Raw genomic sequence first — 25,590 nt, 5'->3', positions numbered from 1 at the left:
GAAAATAGAACTCACTTCATGAGCCCAACAGGCTCCAGGTGCCGGGAATCGTGAGCTAAATGTGCCACCATCTGCATGGTTTTCTCTGGGTGACCATAGGTGTCTGTCTGGAAAATTCTAGCAGTCTGGCTTGCCAGTGCCAGCTTTGTGTTCATGGACCACAGCTCCTGACCGTCTGTCCCGTAATTATCTCACTGTCTAAGATGAATCTAGGTGTTATGCTATACTGGAATCACGTTCCACCTTTACTTTTTGTGTGCAGAATTATGGGGGAGGAGAGTGTCTTGTCCAAACCCACCATGGTCAGTGTGTGTGTGTCTATGTGTCTTTCTCTTTGTGTATGTATGTGTGTCTGTCCATCTCTCTGTATTTGTATGTGTGTGTTGTCTATATGTCTGTGTGTGTCTACCTGTCTGTGTGTGCATTTGTCTCTTTGTGTGTGTGCCTGCCTCTCTCTTTCTCTTTGTGTGTGTGCCTATGTGTGTATGTCTGTGTCTAGGTGTGTCTGTCTGTCTCTTTGTGTGTGTGTGTTCATGTGTTCTCGTATGTGTGTGTGTGTATGTGTGTGTGTTGGTTAGAGTGGCTTTTGTTAACAATGCTGTCTGAAGTTGTCATTCAGTGGAGTATTTTGATCAATAGAATCCAGTATGTGGCAATTTAAAAAATACACACAAATTCATCAACGTCCTACTCACATGAGATGCAAACCAATGAGACTGGTCTGCTGAGAGCTCAGCTTTGCTTCTGGGAGGGTTCTCTCTCTTTTCAGGGACAGCAGATGGTCTTCTGGGCTAGATACACTAATCTTCCCTAAAGCAGGCCTTCTGGCTAAAGAAGCCATGATCTCCATTTTCACTTGGTCTTGAGGGAATAGGGAATCTTGAAAGGCCCTTGCGAGCTCATGACCTCCACTCTCATGTTGAACACAGCATGGAGAAGCGAAGGCTGATGTCATGGCAGATCCCCCATTTCTAGCAGAAGGTGGGGTTAATGTGAGAATCCTGCACCATTTATTGTGGATATGTGTTCCCAAGGTCCTCTACCCGGCCCCTGGTCACTGGTGGTAACTGACAACTAGTGCTCTGAGGCGTTGATGTAGATTAAGTAAGTGCAGGTGAATCCCCTTCCTCTGTCTGCCAGGAGCAGAAGCAGCCCTGTGGGCCTGAGGGTGTGCTCAGGTGGGCTTGGCTGCTGGATTTAAAGCAGCCGTGCAGCCTTCTACAGAAATAAATGCTGTGTGTTGCTGAAACATTTTGAGTTGTATGTGAGTTGTTTTCTTAGGACCCCAGGCCCGTCTCAGCAAAGCACCTTGGATTCTCAACAGTTAAATTTGAGCAAAATGTAATCAGTTAATGGTATGTCGGGAACTCTTCATTTCATAAAAACACCATATTTCAGTTATATGCAAACATATTCATGTGTCACAGATACACTTGTATTTAATGAGCGTATATATCATGTATCTGTGTGGGTTCTGAGCTTAGACTGTTTTGTTATAATTTGACAAGTAAAAGGGTGGGGTTTAAACTGAGCCACGGATGTAGGGAGACAGCCCTTAGAGTCTACAGGTTGACCTCTACCTGACTCTGTTTTGGAGGACAGTTCTCAAAGCATGTCACTGGCGTGAGTTATTTCATACTGTGTGGAACAGGGATTTGTAGGCTGTGCTTGGTTAGAATTTAGAACACTATAGAGGTAGGTGTATGTGTGTGTGTGTGTGTTTAGCTGGGACTTGAGCCCCAAGTCTTGAGCATTCCAGGCAAGTAGAGGCTCTACCACTAAGTCATATTTCCTGTTTGAAGGAATGTTTTAAACTGTACTAACACAGCTGGGGAGTCCTTCAGGCCCCAGTTTCCATGGCTAGGACAATCTGTCATTTCCATCATTCTTCTCATCTACATACCCCACTGTGGTGTTGAATATTCCCCAAATACTGTTTTGTGCTGGTGGATGAATTGGCTTGTGCCATTTGATGGCTGCCCTGCCCTGCCCCGTTTGCCTTGTAGAGAATCCCGTGATTACAGAACAGACTGTTAGAAGAACAGGGCTGTTAGTAATCACTCCATTGGATGATTGGGACTTCCCTAACATTGTGCAAACAGGGAAAGATCAGCAAGGATAATGCTGTGGCTGGGATCTCCCTGTCCCTCAGTGTCACATTTACAAGTTCACTTGAACAGCTTAATTATTCTCCATGATAGACTTTATATGATAAGGACATAAAAATGGATCTTGCTAAAGGTTTCAAGAAACCATAGATATGGTGAGCAGACACCTCAGAGGCTAACAGTTTGGGATCTGAGCTTTGATCTTCTCATTTCCTAGCTTGCATAGCCTTGCAAACAGCTTTTTGCTTCTCTAAACCATAGCTATGTCATCAGTGAGGCCTGCCTGTTCTCCACCTTTCAGGCCACTTGTAGATTGTTGTAGTTGTTTTGTTTTCATACACCACGTGCCTAGTTTATGCAGTGCTGGGGATTGAACCCAGGGCCTTATGCATGCTAGGTGAGCACTTATCAACTGAGCTACATCCCTAGCCCATAGTTCTGAAGATGATAGATAGACCTAGACTCATGTCTTGACACATAACTAAATGTTCCACAAATGCTGGCTGCTGTGCTTTTCATATAGAAGCCTACCTGTGAATTCAGGCACGTGTGCTCGTGTGTGTGTGTGTGTGTGTGTGATGTATGTGTGCATTATACCCTTGTGTTTAATGTCTTGTATTTATATGCACATATACACACACATATACACATATATATTATACTCTCGTATTTACTTAAATGGTAGACATAATATTTATACATCCTGAGAAGCCTACTTCCTGAAATTTGGAGGGGTTTTAGCAAATTGTGGCACCATTTCTTGTTCTGGTACATATTTGTGTCAAATTAATCTCCTTTTTTTCTATTCTGAAAGTGTGTGGAGTCTCAGCTGTGTAATTATTTGTGTATAGTAGAAAACCAGCCACACCACGGTGGGACTCGATCACTGGGACTTGGGGCTAGAACCCCACCCAGCCACTCTCTTCTTACGCACAGATTCTTGGTGAGTGGACTACAGAAATTCTCACTCTTGAAATGTTTTTAAGCCCCTGGGTGACTGAACAGGGAGGAAAGAGAATTTTAAAAGCTGCTATCTGTCGCCTCTAATTAACTTGCTCTCTGCTCCTGGGAGAAAGTGTGGAAATATGCAAACAAGGCCGGCAGCTCGCAAAGTGTCATGCTAGTGGCCTGTGGTGTTCCGATGCACACAGTTCGTAGTAAAAAGACAACGAGGTCATTATTAGTACAATGAGCACGGTGTCTTCATGCCCGCTTCCCCCACACTGCTTCCCTTCCAGTCCCTGGGTGAATGGTGGTCCTCTGAGCAGGTGTGCAGGCAGGCAGCTGCTGCAGTAGAAACCTCATTGGAATTCACAGCTAGGACGCAAGAGCATCCGGCCCTCCTTGTCACTTGTGCTATTGAGAAAGACCAGGGCCCTTTATAATCCAAAAGCCTTGGGCTACCAGTGCCCAGGGTTGCAGAAGCAATAGGACAAGCTTTGGGTCTCTCTCTCTCTCTCTCTCTCTCTGCATCTCAGTTTGAGCAGGCAGCCTGGCGCCTCGGAATACAGGAGATGCTCACAGTGTTCCTTGCTGGGGGGCTGGGGAAGCTTCCTTTTTTGGCGGTGCCATGAAAGAGGTTTAGATCTCAAGAGATACCAGCAAGAACAGTATAGGTGGGAATTTTTCCATGGAGATGGCTTTTGATTCCTGGCAGATGTGGTCCCCAGCGGAATGGGCCCGTTGGATGTGGGCAGCCATGAGCAGCAATGGGGAGTCCAGGCTGCAAGCTGCCCAGGAAAGCTCCAGAGAGAGGCAAGTTGACTCTGTGTGTCTTGTCATCGTTTTCCCCGGTGTTTATGGTATAGGTGCTAGGGTGGGGAAGAAGGCTCTCAGTCAGTGCTTCATTCCAGGCCCAACAAGCTGATCTGAGCATTCATTCTTCTCTACTTTTTATTTGTGTGACTGCTCCCTCAACCCTACCCCGTGTTTTCATACTTAAAACTTCACCTCCCAAGATCTGTTTCTACCAAGTATGGATGGAGCTTACATTTTCCCCACAGACAAAGCTAAGTCTTTCAACATTAATATGTGAGTGGGTGTATGTGTGAGTGTATGTGTGTGAGTGTGTGTGTGAGAGAGAGAGAGAGAGAGAGAAACAGACAGACAGACTTCCCTGTTGTGCTTCTGAGGATTAAGTATTTACTGTGAAATCTAAAATAAAGTTGGCCTTAGCTTGTTGGGTCTCATCTAAAGCAGTACTAATGTTTTTGTTGATTTCTTTGAGCAGGGAGGGCCCTGGCATTGTAGGTGACAAGGTCCTTAGGAGGAATGGGGACAATCTTTGGCACTTATAAAACCAGTCTCTCATACTAAGGTGTAAAAGAAAGATTGATATAGTTGTTCTTACGGATTTAAGTAATTTTTGAGGCAGGGTCTCATGTAGTCCAGGCTGGCTCCAAACACTATACATAGTTGATGAAGACCTTGAACTTCTGGTCCTCCTGCCTTGATCTCTTTAGTGTTAGGATTGTAGCTAGCATAGGCTCAGACCACTATGCCTGGTTTATGTAGTGTTAAGGGCCAAAACCTTTGGCCCTTAGACAATAGCTCTACCAAGTGAGCCGCATCTCTAGCTCTGGAACTCACCCAGTGGCTCCTTTCCTGGGTCCTAGTGGACAGTGTGTTGCTTGCTGGTATTCTGCTGGCCAGTTGATAGACTTTAGAAGAGATAGCATCTTCCAGGGTTACTGGATGTGGGACTCTGTGGAGCTGAACAGTTGTGAGTGTCTCAGTGTTGGAGGAGGCTCGTGTTCACGGTACCCGTGTGATCTAGTGCATTGAATCCTGACATGGCATGTTCTGCCTCCTCCTACTGCATTGTGGCCTGAGTGTAAATCTTCCGCAGTGGTACTGATCTGCAGTCCTGTGAATCCTCTCTTGGTAGTTAGACTCCTCCTTCCTTGCCAGTGATCAGTTGGTATTTGGGTGCATTGGAACTGTTCAGAGATGGGAGCCAGCATGTGGCTGCCATCCACAGTTACTGTCCTCACAGGTAAGGTTAACCTTGGCCCTGTGGTTATCTTGAGCCAGGGAATTGATGCTACTGGCCTCTCAGCAGCAAGAAAACTTATAACTCAATTTCCTGTTCCTCTGGCTAAGATCAAGTAGCTTGGGGCAGCAGGGAGGGAGAAGGCATCGGTAGAATTTTCTTGTGCCCAGGCAGGGCTTGCACACTGACTTCTTGTTACCACGAGAAACTCCTCAGTAGGCTTTTGGCCCAGGCCTGTATGTGAAGAGGCTTCCTTGCAGGTAGACTTCCCTAGGGACCACCAAGGGCTATCGCTATACCACTGAGTACTGGCTGGCCATATTTTGTGGCTTGGTTTGGCATACCCTCTGCTGACAGGCTGTCTGGCTCTCATTCATTCTCTCTACAGATGGTCATTCAGAGTGAAAAACAAGGCCAGCCACCTGTGTGGCAATTTCAGTCCAGCTGAAGAGGCCAGTAAACATGGAGAAGCGTGGGGAGGGCAGGGAGTCGGGAGAATGGCAGGCTGGAGTGGGAGAGAGTAAATGGAAATTGAGTTTACAAGATGAGGGGTTCTTGGAGGCAGGCTGGAGCCACCAGTGGTGAACATAAAACAAACAAACAAACAAACAAAAACAGTCTCTATTAGACTGACTCAGCTCTCCATAATCTGCACCGAAGCTTACCCAAATAGCCACAGTGTGTGAATTTGTCATTAAGTGGACATGTGTCTTTCAAGTAGAGCTACATTGATCCCCGTCGTGGCAAATATTCTTTGGGGGTTTCTATCCCACCTTAGATCATTTAGTTCCCAAATAAAATACCCCCAAACCTTTATATTTATAATAAGCCTTAAAGCATTTGAGATGGACAGATGTCAACCCCCTGTGCTATTTTGTCTACTCTGGAGTCAATAGCCCTAAGATGTCAATTGCCATGTTCTACCTGGGCTGCTCCTACTCCAGTAGGCCGGCCCTCATGGCCATGCGCTCAAATCTTCTAGCCCATGGCCACTTCTTCCTTCTCTCTCCTCCACTCTTGGTCCCTTCCTGAGACCCCAAGCCTGGGGCCTCCAGCCCTGCCTACCTCTCTTCTGCCCAGTTATAGGCTGTAGGCATCTTTATTAACCAATCAAGGATAGCTTGGGGGACAAGGTTTACACAGCAAAAGCTGGTATACTTCTTGAAGCAACCAGGTCTTGAGATACAATATTTAGCATGTGAATGGATAGCAGCACCAGACCAACCCACTACAGATCTCAATGCCAGTGAATAGATTCACCCCAGTTCCTGGGAATCAGGCTCCAAGGTGACCTTCATGCCTGTCTCCCAACAGGTGACTTGCCACAAATGCCTTCACAGCAGAATCTCTACTCAGCACTGTCTCACCTACGTTTCTTATTTCTCTCCACCAGGAGTTCCGACTCTGAGGAAGCCTTTGAGACGCCCGAGTCAACGACCCCTGTCAAAGCTCCACCAGCCCCTCCCCCTCCACCCCCTGAAGTCACCCCAGAGCCTGAGGTCATCGATCCACCAGCCCCAGAAGAACCAGGTAACCAAATGTCAGGAGCCACTGGCCCCAGGGGACAGAAGTTGGCTCTTAGGCAGCCTACAGCCCACAGTGACTGGTGCCCTCTCTCTGGGCTCTGTTTTATGCTTCTCTGGTTTCTATGAAGTCTACGGAGAGACAGGTAGAGTGGATTGTGCTGTGTGCATCCTAGAAGTGACTCTGTCGCTTGAGTTCTCTGGTCCCTTCATTTTCAGACTTGGGTGGGTTTGAGGGTTGAGATAGTGGGTGTTGGGGATCACCAGCATGATCTTAGAGTCTGCTCTTTGACCCCCTTTCCCACACAAACGTTGACACCCGGGTGTTCATTTCACCCTGCATGTGTGTGCTGAGGACAGCCCCATCAGGCTGGGGGATGGGGAATGAGGTCAGTACATTGAATAAGAAGAGTCAATCAGGGCCGGGTGACCCCTTGGTACTTTTCAGCTTTCCTGATTGCTCAACACTTTTCAGGAAAGAAAAACACCTTCAAGTGTAGTTCAGATGTGATTACTGAGAGACAGAACAGATCTCAGGGCACCTGCCCACGTGGATGGCGTTCTGTGTGCTTCCCTGTTACACCGGGGGTGAGGGGGGTTGGGGGGATCGAACCACCTCTAATGGGAAGTTTAACATGAAGCCTAAAAGGAGACAAAGCCTGCTGGCGGTGGCCCCACAGGAACCAAATGCTTCCATCTTCAAACCTGGATAGCACTAATAGGACCCCATTCTGCCTTCTTTAGGCCTCAGCCCTCCCCCATGACAAGTATACAGAGCTGATTCCCTGTAGACCAGCGGTTCTCATCCTTCCTAACGCTGTGACCCTCCTCATGCTGTGGTGACCCACAACCATAAAATTATTGTCATTGCTACTACGTAACTAGTTTTGCTACCATTACGAACTATAATGTAAATGCCTGGTATGCAGGATATCGTATATCTGACCCCTTCGAAAGAGTCATTAGATCCCTAGAGGGGTCTCGACCCACAGGTTGAGAACCACCGTTGCAACGCGTGTGCTAGGTGTTGTGCACAGTCCCTTTTTAACCCCGTCTCTTCTCCTGCCCTAACCCTGTCTTCCTGGTGGCCGACTTTGTCTGCAGAGGACTCAAGAGTAGACTTGGACCTACAGGCTGATCATCTGCAGCATGGCTGGAATTGGTCGTGGAGGAAGGCAGGCCTAGGGCTGGGTTTACCTTTGCCCTGTCAGGAACCAAGAAAGTTGCCTTGTAACTTAAGATAGCAGTTTGGTCTCTTATGTTGATGTTGTTAAAAAGGGGATGGAATTTTTTTTTTCCCCCTGCTGGTTCAAGCAGGCTACTGATTTAGGAACTATATGCAGCTCCAAGGTTTAGTCTTAAACAGCTGGGTGCCTTCTGCTGGGGAACAGAGCAAGGCAGTTTTCACAGGCCTGATGGGTACAGTCTCCCTCTCGTGCTCTCCCTTGAGTCTGTAGTCGCTGACCTGAGACAGGAATGGTGCTACCGGTCTGATTTCAATAGGAAAGGAGCCCAGAGAATTGTATGCAGTTCTGAGACTCTAGTATCCCTTCCTTCATTTTGTGCAGTAACAAACAGAAAAGAGTACCACTTTCCGTATCACTTCACCCCTAGTTTTAAATGGACAGTGTCTGAACAAAAAACTGTAGGGCCATAGTTCAAACACATCCCTAAAGTGTATATAGGGGAAGGATCTCTTTGGTGGCCCTTGGTGGATCTTCCAGGATTCCCTGCTCTATACGCTGACTGCTGGGAACTGTTTACCACCAGTGAGCCATATGTCTAGCCCCATGTAAACCTCAGACAGCTGAGTAGTTCTACCACATAAACATGGGACACAACCTCCATTCTCTCTGTTGGGAACCAGGTGCTCAATGGTCGGTGTCTGGCCACTCTACAGCGATTCAGAGGGCACTGGAAGCATGAGCCAGTTACTGTGGGGGACACTGAACACCATGATATGGAAGGACATTGTGATGTCCCCACCTTTGTCATATATAACCTCCTCTAAGATGGTCTCATATCCTAGAATGGCTATTCCAGCTGATAGAAAATGCAGACAGGTGACATAGCATCTGTTCTGTGGAGACACTCTCCTGGTGCTATGAATTCACTTATTATGATCATATTTGTGTTTTAGGTGGTGTGGCACATTAATTTTATACTTTGCCGTTGCTTCTTTCCTGGCTCGGTTAGATCCCAAAAGTGACCCAGGCAGCAACTAAGGACCCTTGGGCTCCTCGTACATTTTCCCCTGTAACACGAAGAGTGCTATAGATCAGTAATTGTATTATTGGGATAAGTAGAGACGCTTGCAGTTTTCATCATTTGGAACATATCCCATGCCTGAATCTCCTCCAGGCTTTAATCCAGTTATTTCTGTTCATTCTCCCACAAACTCAGACTCTCTTCAGAATAGACAAAAATCAACCATCGTACCGCTTTATGTTCGAAGCGAGGAGTCAGAGAGTGTCATGAGACATCAAGTGTGCCTTTGTGTTCAGACAGGCTCCGTCTTCTCTCCTGTTCTTCTCTCCTGGAAAATGATATTGGAAAGCTCTGGGGTCCTTAATGTCCTGTGAATTGGAGCTTGGGTCAGACACAGTAGATCTATATCCCAGGCAGCCACTGGATTGGGGAAATCCATGGGGTTGGTCATGACGCTTTGGAACCTCATCATTTGAAGTCGGAAGCATAGCTCACACTGTAAACAAGTTGAGTCCAGTCTTTAAAAAAAATGAAGCGATGGAGCAAGGTGGAGCCCCGGCACACAGTGGTGCAGGAACTCGCTGGCGGTCAGGTGTAAAGGAAAAGCTTTCCCCTTGCCAGGCTCTGGCTTCTCAGTCTTCATCTTGGTGGGGTGCAAACTGTTAGGGAGGGTGACGGCGGCTCCAACCATCCCCTAAATTCTTTTCCAACAAAACAGAGAATCATCTCCATTCTTAAAAGCAAACACACAGAATCCCGCCTTTTACTTAAATGACAGTTCATAGAAGAATGAGCATTATAGAGGCTTAAGAGGTAACCTGTGTGCAGCGGTGTGGAGATGTTAATCACCACTGAGCCACAATCCCTCAGAACCTTTGATTACACCCCTTGGAGTTTTTGAGCAGCGACTTTACACTTCTCCTTTTAAAGCTGCAGTGAGCCTGTCGATGTAGATTACAGTCAGGAGACCTGAGCTGGGGACTGTGTCTGCATAAAGCACCCACCTCCTTCACTTGGGCTACACAAAAGGCTGTCTGATTTGTTGCACATGTTGGAAGCTGCCCCCCCTCCCCGCACCCCATCTTCCCAACCTGCAGGGGCACCATCAAGGCGTGAGAAGGCACTGTGCTTCTCCAGTAGGTCGCCCTGGGGAGAGGAGGGTTTGTTCTGAAAGCCACGGGAAAGAAAGGGCAGGAGAGGAAAGTCTATTGTTCATGGTTTTCCTCTGCTGAGTCCCTGGAATGACACGAAAGGACTAAGGAACCACAGGAAATAATAGACCAGACCTTTGACCGTGAGAACAAACATGGTTTTCCCTCCTGGAAACCTGTTTTACAAAAGTCGTTGCTGGCGGTATGCTGGGTCCTGTGAGCGTGTTTGTGCTCCATGGCACAGCAGGACAGGATGCTAAGTGCCCGCCTTATATCTGTCCCCATCTAAGGAGCCATGCTTTCCTGTGTATAAATGAAGGCAGCAGCCTGTCAGGTCTGAAATCACTGCCTTCTAGCCTCTATGGAACACTTGACAGTGTTGTCACTGTGGGACGTAGTTAACTTTCACCTGACTAAATAATACCCTCGGCTTCTGCATCTTCCTGGTGTTAGGCTTGCAGTAGGGCCTTTGTCTACATCATGTCCATCTTGGATGAGAGCTAATTATCCCTTATTTGAATAGCATCCCCTTCCTCTGAGGTCACATACCTTCCCTGTCCCAAAGCGTTGAGAGCTCTAGCTTCCGGCTCTCTCATGCAGCTTGTCTCCTGGACTGCTGCTGTGCTGGCCACACAGGTACTGCTGAGTCCTTGCTGTACCCACTGGCACTCAGTCACGTGCCAAGCAGCTCTGTCAGCTGGCCCTGAGAGCTGCAGTTTGAGCTGAGCTCTGCAGGATGGTCAGGTGGCAGGAAGTAGATGGTCAATGCTAGGTGCTTAGTAGGAGAAGTGAGGTGAGTTCCTTGCCTGTCCTCTCTGGGACAACCGTGTCATGGTGACAGTTGTCTGCTCATTCTTGCCTGCCAGAGTTCTCTACTAACCTGGAGAAGGGCACTGGGAGGGTCTTGTGGTTGGAGCTGTCCGGTGCCCTGTGTGCCTACCCATTTTCTCTTGCTGGGAAGCGGTGGCCTGTGAGTCTCTGGTTTTAGATTACACCTCTCAGCATTAGCTGCCAGCAATGATTTATTGTCACCTAGTCTACGGCAGAAGGCTTGTTTCTATACATACTGGCATTTGCTTTCTTCTCCTGAAACACCCAAAAGTGACCCAAAGCCCCTTGGTATTAAGATGTCCCTCTTGGGATGCAGAACAGGGAGCAGGTATCGTGGGCAGGATCTGAGAGGCTGTGGCCATTATTTCCTGGCACTGTCTATGCCCTAGACTGGACGGACATTCATGTGGCTTTCTAGTCCATCTTTGCAAGAATGCTTGGCTTTCAACAGTAACAGATTTATGAAATAACTTGCCCAGAATACACAGCCTCAGCTCCAACCTCAGCCAACCTATCCATAGACAGAGCGTAGCTGTGAATGGCAGAATTTCATTACTTTAGTTCTGGAGGCTGAACTGGAGATTGTTTGGAGGTCGGGTTTACAAGCAGCACTGTGCTGTGTCCTCCCATGGCACATGGGACAGACAAGTTCCCTTTAGGTATTCATTCCATTCCTGACCATTCTCCCTAGCCTAACTTCCTCCTAGAGGTCTTGCCTTGAGAGTGAGATTCCTGCATGGGAGTTTCAGGGCTCATATATGTTTAGGCTGAAGACACAGGTTGAGGACCAAGGCTTTGCAGAGCTGCATCTGGATCCCACAAGCACAGGGTGAGCAGGCTTTCCTGCTCGTCCTGATATGATTGTTAACATGGGCCCGGGTTTCTGGAACAGGTAAAGCTGTTGTGGATTCTGTGTAACTCTGCAGATCAGAGGTTCCTCATGTTTAAGGAGAAGAGCCTACATGGGGCATGCTAGTCTCTTGCACCGTGGAAGGCACTATGTAGGCAGAGGGTAACCACTGAGCCCACTGCTGCCAGTCAAAGCCCCATTTACCTCAAGCTGGAAGGATAGTAGGAGGGCATGGCTGCACAGACAGGCGAGGAAGTCAGGGAGTAGTGACCTCAGTGGCTCACTGTGGCCCTGTTCACAATGCCCTGGGAAACTTGGGTAGGAATGCCAATAACCTGGCCAGGCCAGGGCCCTCTGGACACCTATTTACTTCTCTTTGTGACCCTACTGGAGAGTTCTGAAGTAGCTCCTTGTCATAATCAAGCTCTAAACCCTGGCATTTCCATGAGCTCTAGTGAGCCAGGGATGCCCAGGTCTCCCGGATGGGTAGCTCAGCCCATGGTCCCCAGGAAGGGCAGAGGCGGTTGTCCTGTTACAACATTCGATCATTGCTAAGGCAATGCTAAGGCTTCTATTGGGGTGATCATGAATGGAAGTCAGTGCAGGAACCTGGGGGGCAGGAACTGTGGAGGAAAACGCTACTCCCTGGTTTGCTCCTTGTAGCTTGCTCAGCCTGTTTTCAGACAGCACTCAAGACCACCAGCCCAGGGGTGCTACTGTCCACGGTGACCTGGGCCCTCCAACATCAATCACCAATTAAGAAAATGCCCCACAGGCGCGCCAGTCTTATGGAAGCATGTTCTCAGTTAGGTTCTCTCTTCCCAGATATGCCTAGGTTTGTGTCACGTTGACCAAAACCAAACTGTGCAGTCATCATTGTACCAGTGGGGAGCAGTGTTGTCTGCAGAGGTGTCCCGGGGTGTGTGACAGCAAGACTGAGGAGCTTCGGGGAAGGACACGGAGTGGACGTGTTACTTAGTCAACCCTGCACCTTGGCACTGCCTTCTCAGAGTCAGGTCATCCTAGTGGCCTGACACCTCGCTGCTATATTCAGCTTACCAAGGGGCACTTTAAAAATATATGTATTACTTTAGACGTTTCTGTTGTTTTGATGAGGGTTTTGCCTGAGTGTGAATATGCGTCATATGATTGCCTAGTGTCCAAGGAGGTCAGAAGAGGGGGTCAGGTCCCCTAGAACTGGATTTACGGATGATGGTGAGGCACCTTGTGAGTGCTAGGAACTCAACTTGGGTCCTCTGCAAGAGCAGTAAGTGCTCTTAACCACCCTGTTACCTCTCTAACCTCAGAAGGAGGGGCTTTCATGCAGTTTCACCTCCTATTCATGGTAACAATTGGAGGAGGAGGATGGAAGGGACTCATGTTTTTTAACATTAACAGAATCTGGAAGTGGTGATGACCCAGTGTCTCAGCCTCTAGGGCCTGTCAGCATAGACTGGGTATACTGGGCATAGTGGGTAGACAACCCACTGGGAAAGAGACCAAACGAGAGAAATAGGACATTTGTTGTGCCTGCAGTAGAGCTGGGACCCAGCCTAAGCTGCCAGGTGCCTAGTGACCACCTTCCGGTGGGGACTGTCAGCACAAAGGTGCTCCTGGATTCCTGGAGATAATGCCATTTGTCCAGAGCCCCCATTATGCTCCCCCAATCCTGACTCCGTGATATTCAGCATCTCACAGAGTAGACCCCAATGAAAAAAAGTCTGTTTTTTATAGACTCTCCCCAGCTTAATTATGCTTAGTCCCAAAGTCTCCATCTCTGCTACGCCTCTGGGACTTGAGTGAGGTCTGGGAAGAGACCAGCCAGAGCAAGAAGAATACTCAGGAACTCAGTGCTCAGAGCTCTCCTCCCCATATGGGTTTCTTAAGACTCAACCAGGTCTTCCAGAGAGAAGGTGCCTACCCAGAGGTCTTTGACGCTCTTGCTGGCCTATTTTGGCTTTGGTTTCTTGAGCCTTGTGTTTTGGGCCCCATCCAAGGAAGGTAGTGGATACTGTAAACCTGCTCCTGTCTGAGCCTGCTCACTCTGCAGGGCAGACCTCCACAGGAAGTCCAAGTTCATCCTGAAGATCAATCCTGTCCTATCAGAGCTTATCTTCAACCCTCCAGCCATTGAAGGGCAGATGCTAAAGTATTGTCTTACAGAGGGTTGAAGATCAAAACGTGGGGGCTGGAGAGATGACTCAGTGGTTATGAGTACTGGCTGCGGCTCTTGCAGAGGACCTGGGTTCTATTCCCAGCACCTACGTGGTATCTCACAACTATCTGTAACTCCAGTTCCAGGGGATCCAATGTCTTATTCTGATCTTCTCAGGCATCAGGTACACATATGGTGTACAGAAATACATGCAAGCAAGAGACCACAGGCTTCCCTGTCTCGGATGCTCAATTGTGACACTTGTTAAAATGAACATTTAGGGCCTTGCCTCATTGTGACTTTCTTTGGAACCACCAGCTCTCGAATAATGACACGGAGACTTATATTTATTTAAATAGCTTTAGGCCTTTGGTTACCTAGTTCCCAGCTAGCTAGCATAACATACTGACCTATTTATTCTAGTCTATGCTCTGCCACGTGAGAACCTCCTGAGTATTGGCACTTGCTTCTTCCTCTGTGTCTCGCTGGTGATTTCTCCTGCCTAAGCTTCATTCCCAGAGGCCCTGTCTCTGCCTGAAAGTTCTGCCTCTCCTCTTGCCACAGCTATTAGCCAGTTAGTTCTTTGTTTAACCAGTCAGAAGGTGGTGAAAGGATTGTTTACAAGATAGAGTGCAACCAAATGAATAACAATACTAAAGTCCAGTTGCGTAGAAATCAGTATTTGAATAATACAAAGACAGTCTTTACACAGTGCACAAAAAGACCACCACAACACATCTCTGTTGACCAACTCTTCAGGAAGGGGTGGACTGATCAGTGGATGGGAAAACGGGGAGTCTAGATTTTGATGAGTGTCCCTGATGTGTTTTAGGCTAGACAAGCTTGGGAGATATTGAATTCATCGTATGCTTGCACTGTATTACCTAAAACTACTGCCAAGATGCTACAAGAGGACAGAGCAACACTCTGCTGGTCTTCATTAGCCTGCCTCAAAAGGGCTCCTGTGTTCTGCACTTAGATAGATAGTCAGCCATGCTTCCTGCAGGCTTGATTTATTGGTCAGTTGAGCATCTGAGTGTTCCAGGATGCCAGCAGTTCACTCTAGCCATTGCATCCCTGCCTGGAGTGAACTCATAGAACAGGAAGCCATCTCAAGTGTCACTGGGGAGACACCACAGAAAGGCTAAGAAATGGGGCCTCTGGTGACGGTCGGAAGATGAGGGTCAGGTGGGTGATGTCAGTTGTGAGGGCACGCTCTCTCTACTTCTTGTTTCGGAGTACAGCTGCTTAGCTTAGGCTATGCTGTCCAGCACTGATGTTATAGACTGATTTGCATATCTGTTAAATTCGCATGCTGAAATCCTCACTCCTGATGTAACATGTTAGAGATGAGACCTTTCTGTTGGTAATTAAGGTTCTGTGGGGTCTTAGGTTGGGACTCTGTCACAAGAGGAGACTTCAAGGAAACATGTGCTCAGGGGAAAGGCCACATCAGACCTGACCACCTGAAAGCCACAGAGAAAGGCCCCGGGAGAGACCAGACTTGACAACGCCTTCATTGTGGACTTCCAGCCTCAGTACTCAGAGCTGCAGGGAAACACATTTCTGTTGTTGAAGCCACCCAGTCTTGGCTCTTGATGAGGGCAACTGAGCTGGTTAGCATAGCTGAGAAACATGTGGGGACTTTTTTCATACGAATGCAGATGCTAACTTGCCCCAGGATTGAGCTAGAATCTAGAGTCAGGGGGGTACAATGTGGATTTCTAGAGATATCTTTGCCTAGGCTTGCATAGTGATTGCAGGGGACATGCTTATGTGGATGGCTGGGATTGTGGCCTCATCTTTCCTTGCCTCTGTATTATTCAAGGTGTGCCTCATGGTGACTGACATTGAAGGCATGCCAGGTTTGGGATGAATGAAGTCTTTATGCAGCTCTGTGTGACTATGTAGAAATCTAGTGGGAATTAGATGGACATGGTTGCCTTGTCAATCTGGGCTTACCCATGGCAATGACATGGGAAGGCCATCCCAACCTTGTGATAGCTCATAGGGAGCCATCTGCTCTAGAAACCACTCTGTAGAATAGAAGCTCCTAACCAGGGACTGTGCTGTCCCCAGGAGGCAGGGTCTGAGACACTTTGTCACAACTAAGAGAGAAAGTGCTACTGGCATTTAGTGAGTCAACGCTGATGCTCTGAACAGACCAGTCCCCCACAATGAGAGATAGCCCCCAAGCATCCTTTGGGCTGACAGTAAGAACCTGCAATAAAACCAGGTTTCTTTGCCTTGATTTAATTAGGGAAGAGCACATCTGAATAGGAGAGCCAGGCTGAGTAGACAGGAAAACAGAGCAGATGCTGAGCTGTCTGCTGACTGTTGCATGATGCAGGGGAAATTGCTGACATTTGAAGGCTGCTAAGGCAATGGAACAGATTGGAAGGGAAGCTTGTCTACCGAAGTGCAGCGATGGCTGAGGCCCCTCTCCCTGCTGCCAACTCCCATGTGACAGCCCCTAGACCCACCCCCTTAGCATCTGTAGTCTTCTGCCTTCTGAGGTGATTGTCCAGGAGCAGCTACAAAGTAGCTACAAGACCAGGCTGCTGCTGACCAGAAGAAACTGAGCTTGAAGGCCCGGACCTCAGCAAAGGGAAGTGACCTCAGAAGGAGAAAGGTGAACACCTGTTCTTCTGAGATGAGAAGGAAGCAAGTGTGTTTGGTGATGGGAGCTGGGACCAGAGGCTGCAAACACTTAGGGTCTGGGTGCCTCATGGAGTTCCCTAAGTGCTTGCAATCCAAGGGATGTTTATTAAGCTTTCTGAGGGAAAAAGTTGCCAGGTTGGAACCAGAGGTGAGGAAGTCCTTTCACAACCCAAGAGGCTTCTGCGGTCCTCTCCCACTGTATCTGCTGGGACTCCAGCCTCAGGGTTTGCCTGTGAGCAAAGTCAGGAAGCACCATAAGAACTGGCTCCACCCACAACAGCAGCCACATCCTCCTCGGGTGCGGTGTGTGGAGGCGGGGTGTATTCTCCAGAAACAGACTGGCCTGTTTGAGTGAGCCTTTTCCACATCTGGATTGCTGGGACTCAGGATAGGACAGTCATTTAGAAAGTAAAACTGCACTGCAGGATACCCAGCTCAGTATGAATCTCATGTGACACATAATCTTAGAGGAATTTTCACTGATCTGGAACTCAAGTGTAATGGCTCCCTGGACTTGAGCTGGACGTTCACCTGAAGAGAAAGGGTTAATACATCATCACCACCCGCCTACGCACACAGTCCAAGGTCACAGCTCCATTCTGTGCAGCCTCTTCTGTTTCCTGTTCTGCCTTCTGAGACCATGGTACAGGGTTTTTCTTTCTCTAGCAGAACATCTAGGAACCTAGAAAGCTGTGTGAGGGCTGGTTGGTTTCCCCCGCTGTGGGGAGCTGAGATCATTGGGCATCCTTTGACTGATAGTTGGAGTCCCTGAGCACAGTGGAAGGGAGGGTTGGCTTATTGGCTAGCAGGTCGGAGGGGCTAGACATCTGGGAGGAGAGGGCTGAGAATAGATAAGATCCAAAGCCAAAGCGAGGTAGCTGTGTCAGTGGGAGAGGAGGGTCCGGGTCGTGTCTGGAGAGGCAGGTGGTAGAGGGCAGGCTCGGTCCTGCTCAGCCTTGCACAGTCTTCCCAGTGTCTAAGCAGTCAGAAGCAGGGTTGATTGTGGCCATACTTAATGTCCATACCGACGGGTTACTAGTTTTGTTTTGCTTCAGCTTCATCATTCTTTTTATAATACATCAAGGATACTCCTACCCTAGGGCCCTGGCACATATGGTCCTTTCTGTCTGGGAAGATTTCTCTTTGTTTTGTGAACTTCCTGGTGAGATATAAATCCACCAGATAGGGAGGGCACTAATGGCAGACTTACAGTATCATTCCTCCAAAGTCCAGCTTCTTCGCCTTACTTACAGTCTGGGTAACCCCAAAACTGCCAGAACAAAGAAAGTCACCTCACTCTGGGCAACGATTTCTCATAGCTCCAAATATAAAGTCCTTCCTTCAGCTGGTATGCCACATGCTACCACAAGACCATGTGCAGATGGGTAGATGTAGGACGGAGTGATGGGACTCTCAGGTGAGGGTCTGATGCCCTCCCCAATTCCTTCTTCATGAGGGACTGTCATTGGGCCTGATCTTGAGAGTCTCTTGCAAGTAAGTAGTCATAGACGCTTTGGTGGCAATGACAATGGCTGCTAGGCTGGGAGGACAAGCCTTTGTCTTTTCTGATTGTTGCTCAGATGCCCAGCATGACCCCTGTCAAAGTCAGGCACTTGGTAAAGTGCTATGGAATGAACCATGGGGGCTTTTCCTTCATCAGCTACCTGGCTCCCATTGTACAGATGAGGGAACTGAGGGAAACCTGTCCAGGATCTGCACCCACTGATGCATGGAAACCGGAACCTGTTGCCCGTGGGGGGTGTCTGTCTTTGGAGTTTATCAACCTCTGCTCTGTGGAGTGGGGGTCTGGCTCAGGATGAGAAATGATCCCAAGTATCCCATGTCTTTAGGTGACCCGCTTTGTCTTCATTTCCACAGGATGCATTTCTGAGCCACCGGTTGTGGTTCCCGATGGCCCTCGCAGCAGCGAGTCCGTGGAAGGAAGCCCTTTCCGTCCTTCCCACTCCTCCTCGGCGGTGTTCGATGAAGACAAGCCGATAGCCAGCAGCGGGACTTACAACTTAGACTTCGACAGCATCGAGCTGGTGGATAACTTCCAGAGCTTGGAGCCGTGCTCTGCCGACTATAAGGGTCAAGAGTGTAAGGTGAGCACGCGGAGGAAATCCACCGAGTCCGTGCCACCCTCCAAGTCCACGCTGTCCCGCTCGCTTAGCCTACAAGCCAGTGACTTTGACGGTGCTTCTTGCCCCGGCAGCCCTGAAGCTGGGACCCTTACCACAGATGCATGTGGCACAGGATCCAACAGTGCTTCCAGCACCCTTAAGCGAACTAAAAAAACACGGCCACCTTCCTTGAAAAAGAAGCAAGCCACCAAGAAACCCACAGAAACCCCCCCAGTGAAGGAGACCCAACAGGAACCAGGAGAAGAGAGTCCACTCCCCAGTGAGGAACACTTAGTACCAGAGACGAAGACGGAGTCGGCCACACCTGAGGGCGCTGGTTGCACCTTGTCAGACGAGACACCCCTGGAGTCCCCTGCTGTCCCCACAGCCACCTGTCCTCTGACTTTGGAGAGTGCAGAAGACATTAGCCCCCTGGTTTCTGGAGGTGGCAGAGTGCAGAACTCACCCCCAGTTGGGAGGAAATCAGTGCCTCTCACCACAGCCTCTGAGGCGGTGGAGGTGACCCTGTCAGACAGTGGGGGGCAAGAGGACTTGCCTGCCAAGGGGTTGTCAGTGAGGCTAGAGTTTGACTATTCTGAGGACAAGGGAAGCTGGGAGAGTCAGCAGGAAAACGCCCCTCCTACCAAAAAGATAGGCAAGAAGCCAGTTGCCAAAATGCCCCTAAGGAGGCCAAAGATGAAAAAGACCCCCGAGAAACTTGACAACACTCCTGCCTCGCCTCCAAGGTCCCCTACTGAACCCAGTGACACCCCTATTGCTAAAGGTACCTACACCTTTGATATAGACAAGTGGGATGACCCCAATTTTAACCCTTTTTCCTCCACCTCAAAAATGCAAGAGTCTCCCAAACTGTCCCAACAATCGTACAACTTTGACCCTGATGCCTGTGAGGAGCCCCTTGACCCCTTTAAGGCATCCTCTAAGACCCCCAGCTCACCTTCTAAGTCCCCGGCCTCTTTTGAGATCCCAGCCAGCACCACGGAAGCAGATGGGGATGGGTTGAATAAACCTGCCAAGAAGAAGAAGACTCCACTAAAGACGTAAGTTGAAGGAGGGAGGTGGTAAGGGCTGTGAGCGGGCGTGCGTTCCTGTGACTTTTAGTCCTGTGCCTGAGAATCGCCAGCTGCCCTTGTTCTGTCCTCTGTTGCTGTGGTGACACCATCTTTGTGACTGTTTCTCCAAGCAGGCAGGACATACATTGCCTTTCTGTCCGAAGCCTCCGTGGTTTTATCTTCCCATCCTGGAACCCACAAAGCCCTTAATTTATTTATTTTTTACCTCAATAAGCCAGTGGCTTGTAGCTTTATGTTTACCTACTGATGACCTTTCAACTCCTGGGGAGTATGGAAAGTTCCATAGAAAAGGAGCAGACATGAGAGACCTGGCCACCTTCCTGTTGGAAGCTCAACTCCTCCCTGGTTAACATATACAATGCCACTAGGATATACACCCTGCAAAATAACATTAAAATGTACAGCAGTTGTTTCTACCTGCTAATGTGACTTTAACTCAGGGGCATCATACGGTACCAGGCTGCAGAAAGCCCCAGATGGAAAGCTGCTTCTTGCCATCTGATGAGCCTGCAAGAAGCATGCTCTTTAACCGGGTGTGGTGGTACATGCCTTTAATCTCAGCACTCGGGAGGCAGAGGCAGCCTGGTCTACAGAGTGAGTTCCAGGACAATCAGGACTGTTACACAGAAAAACCCTGACTCGAAAGGAAAGGAAAGGAAAGGAAAGGAAAGGAAAGGAAAGGAAAGGAAAGGAAAGGAAAGGAAAGGAAAGGAACAAAGAAACAGGCTCTTTGCTGCCTACCTTCTCTCTGGTCATCTTTTTTCAAACAAGACTTAAGTCATTCTAAGAGCAGAAGAGATTAGTGCAACGTGGATAGGGGAAGCAGACCTACAGTCCCTAGGAAGGAAGAATGGCGCTTGTCCACCAACACTTGCCTCTAGCTGTGTAGTCCAACTTTGTTGGCCATAGGTCCATTCCTGAGGACCATGTGCAGGCTTGCTACAGACAGTCTGACTCTTTTGGGAAGTATCAACTGTAATTTAATCAGGTGGGAAAGACTAAGTCCCCCCTCCCAGGGCAGAGGACCATGCCCTAGTACTGGCCCCTCTGGGTCTACTTGGCTTGAATATATATTATTATATTGAATTATGTTATATTGTATATAATATTGAATTATATATTATTATATTACATATTATTATATTGAATTATATATATAATTTTTATTGAAAATAGATGTCTTTCATACAGTATGTTTTCATTATAGTTTCCCCTCCCGAACTCCTCCCACATCCTTCCTACCTCCCCACTTACCAAATCAACATAGAACTTTATTTCAAAAGTGGAATAATACCCACAAATGTCTACCCTTCAACACCATAAATTGGAAGGAGAATCACCTGGCAGCCACTCCCTTCTTCTGGCCCAAGAGAGTAATACATCCCTTAGTTCATCAGAGCTAAGGAAGGTTGAGGGAGCGGACCCTGCAGCCTGGTCTCACCCTTTACACATGTGGGTCTGCTGATTTGGAAGACTCTATGTGTGGAGGCAGAGCTCTTAGGTACCAAGTCTCTGGGTGGCCAGAAGCTGGAGCGGAAGCTGTGTCCAGGCAGCCCTTTCCCACAAGGCTGCCCTGCTGGAGCGGAATCCACGATGGATGATTGCATCCTAGCCCACTAGTACCCAGTGTTTGCAGAATTATCTTTTTTGTCAGTTCCTTCTGTCTGTCTCTCTTCTTTGTCTTCTTGTCTTAGGATGGTTGAAGATGTGATGTCTGTGTGTTCTCTGTTGTAAGTAAATTTAATGTACTCTGCCTTTTGTACCCAGTGTGGGGCTTCTGCCTTGCTTCTGCTCGCAAGCCCTTTCCCTCTGTTCTCTGTGGTGGCTGCTCTATTTCTGTGTCAAGCCTGGGAGTGATGGGTGCAGGGCTCCCGTGGACTCAGGGGTTGCTTTTCTGTTTCATCTCCACACTGTGATCAGCATGAGACTGCTTGCCTGTGAAAAGGGAAACGTGATTACCAGCAGCTGCCTGCTTGTCCGTAACAGAACACTTCCCCTGCTTGGTTTATTTATATTTATTTATCTTTTAAATCATTATCATACATTGCTTTTTAACTCCTCATTCCCCTCCTTTTTGTTGTACGTTGGGCTGGTGGGTGACTGCTCACAGTAGTAAGTAGCAGGATGCTTTCATATTAAGCACTGCGTGAAGCCTGGGCGGAGACCACCGAGGCTGGTTCTCGTGTTGTGAAGTACTACCATCTGGACTCTTGCAAATTCATGCTTTCAGAAGTCTGAGGGAATGTGGGATCAGCCCAGTGTGGAGCCCACAGCCGAAGTCCATTGCCAGCATGGTTGTGCTCCTCCTGGTCACTTACATCCAGGCTGGGTGCTAACCTGTCAGATCTGTGGGTAGCTTTGCCAGGCAGTAGTGCAACTGGCTATCTGTATGCCTCTGGTGCTCTGTATCCTAGCCAGGGCTCTGAATCTATGTGCTTTGCCCCTGTCCTTACAGGGGCAGCTCCCCTCCCCCGGAAAGCACAGAGTCTCCCAATGCTGTCTTACCCAAGCAATTACAAAACCGTTATATATTTATATGCATGAATAAATATATGCCTTATGTTGGGACTAGACTGTTTTACAGTAAATGCCATAAATGCAATAAATAACCATTTATGGTCATTTTTTTAATGATCAAATGCCATTGTTGGAGTGTTTTATTTGAGAGTACACAAGGAAGGAACTTGGGTACCAGATTTCTGTACCTATTCAGTTAATATGGAAAACAGAGGTGTGTGATGGATTTAAAGGGAGGGACCACCTCCTCCATACCTATGCTCTGGCTTTGCCTGGTCCTAAAACCATACTGGGGAGGGCTGTAAACCAGAAGGGAAGGGCCAGTTTGCAGGTTGGAGGCCTTCATTTTTGATTATAGAAATGACCCCAAGAGCATGGTGACTAATGGACCACATAGCACTGTTTATGCTAAATTGGAATATTACTGTTTATGCGAACCTGGAATTAGTACTTTTTATGCTAAACCAAATAGTACTGCTTATGCTAAAACCATCCCTTCTCCTGGGGCCCGTCTGACACTCCACCTCCATTACCTTGTATGAAAGAACAAATGAAAGAAAAAGGAAGGAAGGAAGGAAGGAAGGAAGGAAGGAAGGAAGGAAGGAAGGAAGGGAGGGAGTAGAATCTGGTCCATTAACCATAGCCAGGGAAAAGACATAAACTACCACCCTCCTCATCTCTGCTTCCAGTCAGAATCCTACCCAGAGTCTTCCAGAGCAGAAGGACCCATTGTGCTCTGTGTTCCTGTGAGTACAAAGGGCTCACAGGATCCCCACAGGATCCAGAACTTTTCTGTTTCCGTGTGGGCTCCTCTGGCTGTTCATGAAGAGCTGTGTCTCGTTGCACATGTGCAGATTGGATCCTGTTAATTAGTGGCATAAGCCTACAGCCCTCCCCCAACCGTAGCTGGCTCAGAACGTAGTCTCCTCACCACGACTTTGCTTTTATAAAAATAAGAACAGTTAGTTAAATTTAGCTGCATTTTTTTTTCTGGGTCAGCTCTCCAAAATGGCTTGTCTTTAAAGGTCTCCAGCTTGGTGGGTCTTCCCTTTGGGGGCTAACGAACCATTAGTTAGAAAGTCAGAATGGGTTCCCTTTAGCTGGGGTTTGGTAGGCGGGGATGGGGTGGGGTAGGAAGTTACTGGGTGCTTTGGAATGACCTGTGACCCCATTTTATTTACAGTGACACATTTAGGGTGAAGAAGTCTCCAAAGCGGTCTCCTCTGTCTGACCCACCTTCTCAGGTACAGCATTCCCATGACCCCTTCAGTAGTACACTGCTGAGCAGGGAGGTTTTTTTTTTTTTTTTTTTTTTTTAAAGATTTATTTATTTATTATATGTAAGTACACTGTAGCTGTCTTCAGACACTCCAGAAGAGGGCCCCAGATCTCGTTACGGAGGGTTGTGAGCCACCATGTGGTTGCGGGGATTTGAACTCTGGACCTTCGGAAGAGCAGTCGGGTGCTCTTACCCACTGAGCCATCTCACCAGCCCCGAGCAGGGAGTTTTAATGCTGCTTTGTGTGTGCACACATACCAGGCACACGCTCCCAACACCCACATGGTGGTTCACAACTGTCTGTACAAAGGTTCTAACACCCTCTCTTGGCCTCTGTGGGTACTGCTTGTGTGAGCGCATGCACACACACACACACCCATACCACTTACACATATAAAATAAATCTTTCCCTCTTAGCTGTGCTTCTAACAAGCCCATGCCATGTCTTCATTCAACTCTCTATAGACCGAGGAAGGTAATCCTCAGGCAGGCTTGCTACCATTCTGGGTGGTAAGACAAGTTGCTCTTCAGATCCAGGCCAGCTTCACTGGTTGACCAGGTGGAACTAGGACCTTAGCTCCAGGCATTGGAGACTTGAGGTCCAATCGTAGCTCTTCCTGAGTTCTCTCTGCCCTGTACAATGGCAGTAAAACCCCCTTCTCTCTTCAAAAGGACTGGAGTGATGACTGTTAGTGTTGCTGGTACTACAGTTAAACTAACTGGCCTGTCTCCGACAACCAAGATAGAGACTTGTTGTTTTGTTTTGAGGCAGGGTCTCACTGTAGCTCTGACTGGCCTGGTACTTATTACATAGCCCAGGCTAGCCTCAGTCTCTTAGTATTGAGATCACAGTGTGAGCCACTGTATGAGGTTTGGTGGGGGTGGGGGTGGTGCGAATTGAACCTAGGGCTGTGCCCCCCGTAAGGTAAGCACCATACCACGGAGCCACATCTCTAGACCTTGCAGAAAGAGTCCTACGCTATAGCTCAGCCTAGTCTCACAGTCCCAACTGTCCTCCTGCCTCGGCTTCTCAAATGCTAGGATTACAGATAGGAGTCACCATGTCCAGGTTTTGTTGTTTTTTTTTAAGATTTGTTTGTTTATTTTATTTTTGGATACACTGTTGCTGTTTTCAGATGCACCAGTAGAGGGCATCAGATCCCATTTCCGATGGTTGTGAGCCACTATGTGGTTACTGGGAGTTGAACTCAGAACCTCTGGAAGAGCAGCCAGTGTTCTTAACCTCTGAGCCATTCCTCCAGCCTAAAACTTAACAATTTAATTAACTAATTTTTTTTTATCCCCATCCCTAATTAGCTAATTTTGATAGCCCATAGTCACTCAACCATCAGTAAAAGAGATCCATAGAGGAGAGAAGGGGTTTCCTTGAGAGGCCTTGTGGATCAGAGTTTCCAGGGAACAGATGGAGGGGTTTCCCTGGCTTGTGGGGCATGGCTTCTGATCAGGAGTCTGGGTGAAAGAAAAGGCTGCTTCATCTCCTCACAGGACCCCACTCCAGCTGCCACGCCGGAAGCACCCTCAGCAATCTCTACAGTGGTTCATGCCACAGATGAGGAGAAGCTAGCAGTCACTAGCCAGAAGTGGACGTGTATGACGGTGGACTTGGATGCCGACAAACAGGACTTCCCTCAGCCCTCGGACCTGTCTAACTTTGTAAATGAGACCAAATTCAATTCACCCTCAGAGGGTAAGCAACTCGGTGGCCAGCCAGACCCACACCTTGCCTTGGAGAATACTGTCCCTAGGGGGCCAAGAGCCAGAAAAGGTACTTGCCAGCCAGGTAACCATTACCCGTGTGACAGTCTGCACGCCTCCTACTGTATGCAAAGCTATGGCTTGAGAGCACCTGTCCCTTGACCCTATGATGCCTGCTGAGAACCAGACTAGAACCCTCTAGCCCAGATCTGAACCCTCACTTGCTTGTTCTTGGCTGTATGGCTTGGATACCTTCTGTAGCTTTGAAAGGCGCTGCTGCTCCAAAGGGACATCTTTCACACTGATCTTTGACTGCAGGTCACCCCACCTCTGGGTCTTCTGGTACCAACATTGTTCATGTCCCCCACAGGATGGGTGGCCA

The 25,590-nt window shown here is 48.3% G+C and overlaps 1 protein-coding gene across 17 annotated transcripts in view; it reads left to right on the top strand.

Moving 5' to 3' along the window:
• The window catches only part of Tacc2 (transforming acidic coiled-coil containing protein 2), a 216,586-nt gene that overhangs the window by 161,775 nt on the left and 29,221 nt on the right, over positions 1-25,590 (top strand). For 10 of the 17 annotated variants that reach the window (XM_085841258.1, XM_029479167.2, XM_029479161.2 and 7 more), the window contains 4 exons: positions 6,494-6,630; positions 18,358-19,663; positions 23,397-23,457; positions 24,999-25,278. In XM_085841258.1, coding sequence (XP_085697384.1) covers positions 6,494-6,630; positions 18,358-19,663; positions 23,397-23,457; positions 24,999-25,278 — 1,784 coding nt within the window. The remainder of the gene's footprint in view (positions 1-6,493; positions 6,631-18,357; positions 19,664-23,396; positions 23,458-24,998; positions 25,279-25,590) is intronic. The other 7 variants (XM_029479160.2, XM_029479162.2, XM_029479159.2 and 4 more) reach the window with 1 other exon arrangement.

The sequence above is a fragment of the Mus caroli genome, unplaced genomic scaffold, assembly GCF_978045245.1.
Source record: "Mus caroli unplaced genomic scaffold, Mus_caroli_1 scaffold_8, whole genome shotgun sequence".
Taxonomy (NCBI): Eukaryota; Metazoa; Chordata; class Mammalia; order Rodentia; family Muridae; genus Mus; species Mus caroli.
The sequence above is the reverse complement of the archived record's forward strand: the minus strand, read 5'-3'. Positions and strand labels throughout refer to the sequence as shown.